Source organism: Saccostrea cucullata, unplaced genomic scaffold, assembly GCF_032062105.1.
Source record: "Saccostrea cucullata isolate Sc308-1 unplaced genomic scaffold, CSIRO_AGI_Scuc_v1 ctg1641, whole genome shotgun sequence".
NCBI lineage: Eukaryota > Metazoa > Mollusca > Bivalvia > Ostreida > Ostreidae > Saccostrea > Saccostrea cuccullata.
This window is the reverse complement of record NW_026938574.1, coordinates 67,104-70,096: the sequence shown is the minus strand read 5'-3', so window position 1 is coordinate 70,096 and position 2,993 is coordinate 67,104. Positions and strand designations below refer to the sequence as shown.

General features: G+C 30.9%; 1 protein-coding gene across 1 annotated transcript; it reads right to left on the bottom strand.

The window, feature by feature from the left end:
* Positions 1 to 1,001: 1,001 nt before the first annotated feature.
* On the bottom strand, positions 1,002 to 2,177 carry LOC134250701 (neuronal acetylcholine receptor subunit alpha-7-like). Its single transcript, XM_062733064.1, has one exon. It carries the CDS (start codon positions 2,175 to 2,177, stop codon positions 1,002 to 1,004), a length of 1,176 nt encoding a protein of 391 aa, XP_062589048.1.
* Positions 2,178 to 2,993: the final 816 nt, after the last annotated feature.

The following is a 2,993-nucleotide window of genomic DNA, read 5'->3' as shown; positions in this document are numbered from 1 at the left end:
TGATTATTGATTTAAAAATTTACATATTTTCTTTACAGAAGTTACCCCTAATAAACCTTAAGGGAAAACGTTCCACATTTTAAAAAAAAAGACAGGATGAAAATGGCTGATTCAACCATCCCGTAATACTTTCTTATTGATGTTCAATTTGTGTAGAAATAAATAATTGACGTGAATTTTCAATACTTCAAATTTCAGACATTGGAAAAATTAATTTATAATACTCTTGCTTCGATTGTTTTATCAGATGGTAATGGAAAACGATTCTTTTCAATACACCATTGGTACATAAATCAGCATTTCGGTGTAGATAGATATTTCACTCAATTAAATTAAGTTTGGAATAGATAACATCCAGATTAAACATATTTCATAATATACTTCATTATCATCGTTTGTTATTTTTTACTTGAAATACAGAGATATTGAACATTCTTCGAGGTTTAAAATCAAATCCCATTATATGCATAGCAGGAGCAGAGCGGGTACGAAACTCTGACACCTGAAAAATAAGAGTAAGGATCACGTGCCACAGAAAAGTAAAAATCCCCTGTCAACCTGTCAAATCCGCCGTGTACTTCTTATGATCCAATGAACGGAACGATCAGTAGACATTTCAATGTTTTATAAAAACATTGTAACTATTGACTTCCTTGACACTTTTTGTCAATTTTCAATTAATTAATATTGGGAATATATCCCCCGAAGGCCTGTGTAAAAAAAGAATAAACATTAACTGTGATACTGTTATTCCTGGGATGCCCTTTGTTAAAGAGAATAAACATTAATTGTGATATTGTAAATATCTTGAACTTTATGTTTATAAAACAGTCACTATTACTAAGATACAATCGATGGTTAAAATATTCATCAATATTTTTTTAACATCGTTAACATTGTCAACATTTTCAACATTGCAATGCCAGCCAATATTCAAAGTCTGTGTCAACAAAGTAGAATTATTTAATAAGAGAGCGATCTCTACACATGCAAAAAGATATTCAAATATGATAAAAAATGATTAATATAACTGTTGAGAAAAAGAAAGCAATTATGTTAAACAAAGCCATAAACGAATCCATCTGTTTACAAGATTTTTTCTTTAAACATCCACATTGATATTTGTCATCTTCTTTATCAACATCGGCTTTGAGGTTAATTGCATTGGTATAACACTCTTCGTGTTCAAATTGCAGTTCCTTTGCTCCTTTAGTGTAGTTTGGGTCGTGATCATGATTAAGAATTGGTTTGATATTAGGTTTCAAAAGAACGGATATGATTGTGCTAAACACACACAGGAGTAAATGGAATGCTACGTATATCGTGAGGTAGGGTACGTCGGTAGAATTTCGTGGCATGGTTTCCTCGAATAAGGTTAGAAAAACAGTAAATGTAAGAAAAAGCGTCAGACTATAAGTTATTCTCTCTCCTGAATCAACTGGAACGAAAAATGTCAGTGAATTTAAAACAGCAAGTATTATTATTGGAACAACAATAGTCAAAACGATGTAAAGATATCTTCTCCTGAAATGAAGTTTGTAAACCACTGTTGTTAAATCGTATTCTTTCTTGTATACTTCTGTAAAGTTAAAATTCATAAACTCCCATTCACCATTTTCAAAAATGATATTCGTATCATCGGACGTCCTTGATCTTGGATTTAGTTTCTGGACCCAGTCAGTTACTTGCCATGCACCAACAGTAATTTTACAGCACTGCTCATCAAAAGGAAATCTGGAAACTTTGATGACACACGAAAGTTTGATTTTCCCACCAGGATTCCAGGTGACGAGACCATTCGAATTCAGTGTTACAAATGGGTGAGGTTCTAAGCCATGGATATTTTCTTCGGTATACCACATGGTAAAATCTGGAGTCCAGATTTTTTGATGAGGAACTGTAATCAATTTTAGCCCATTTTCTTGAGTCTCGTTCCAAATTAGAAATTCATCATACCACTGAACATTGCACCAACCAAAAAAAGTTATATACTGCAAACGTTCATCAACTTCCTGTACGGAATTGATAGAAAAATAGAAACTTACATGCACTGCCTCACTTGTATTTTTTCTTGGTTTTATCATAGAGCTGTAGTTCTCAAAAATAGCTTTTTCGACGGTTAAAGAACATGAATAAGTTCCCAAACCGAAAAACAAAATCGCTATTGTCAGACTCATTTTCTTTGTACGTTTTGTCAAAAACTTCATCCAATGTTGATTTATATAGAGTCTCTCACTTTAACTAATTGACTGATTCTCTTTTGATAGTGTTACGCAACTCATTCGCGTAATTTCCAATACTTGGAGAATTTAAATGTACTGAATAGATATTATCTCAAACAATCATTTGTATTTAAGTTTAAAGAGGTCAATAAGGTGATCTCTTTTAAAGATGCCGAGTGCTGGAATGAATTTAAATAAAAGTAATCAATGAAGTCCATTCGAATTGTTTACCTAGTAGATGATAGTTTATAATCCATAATTCTCTTAATACTGCTTGAATTGAGTTCGAATTAAACACCATGTTTGTAAAAGCCCCTTCATTGTTTGAATGTCATTCAAAGATAATAGAAATCGTTCTGAATGCAATTATGTATATTACATGATTTTATTGACGCTCAGACACAATTTTTCCATTTAATTAAACCTATTATTACACTAATAGTTGTAGTCATTACTGCCGTATATATACATTTACCAGAAAATATAATAGATTATAAAAGTAGGGTTTTTTTTTAACTTCAAAATACATATTGGTATATATGACATTTAGCGCAATTCAAAAAAGTTCTTCCAATTAATTCATTGTTAAACATAAGTATTGCATTTTGTACACATATACGAGAATTGTCCCAAAAAGTCGTAGACAATGTTTATAACTTTTTAAACATAAAACCAATACTAACCAAATTTTAATATAGACATACTGTATATATATTCAATGTTCTTCAAAGTTGTGAATTCTTAAATATATCTTTCATATTAATTATATTA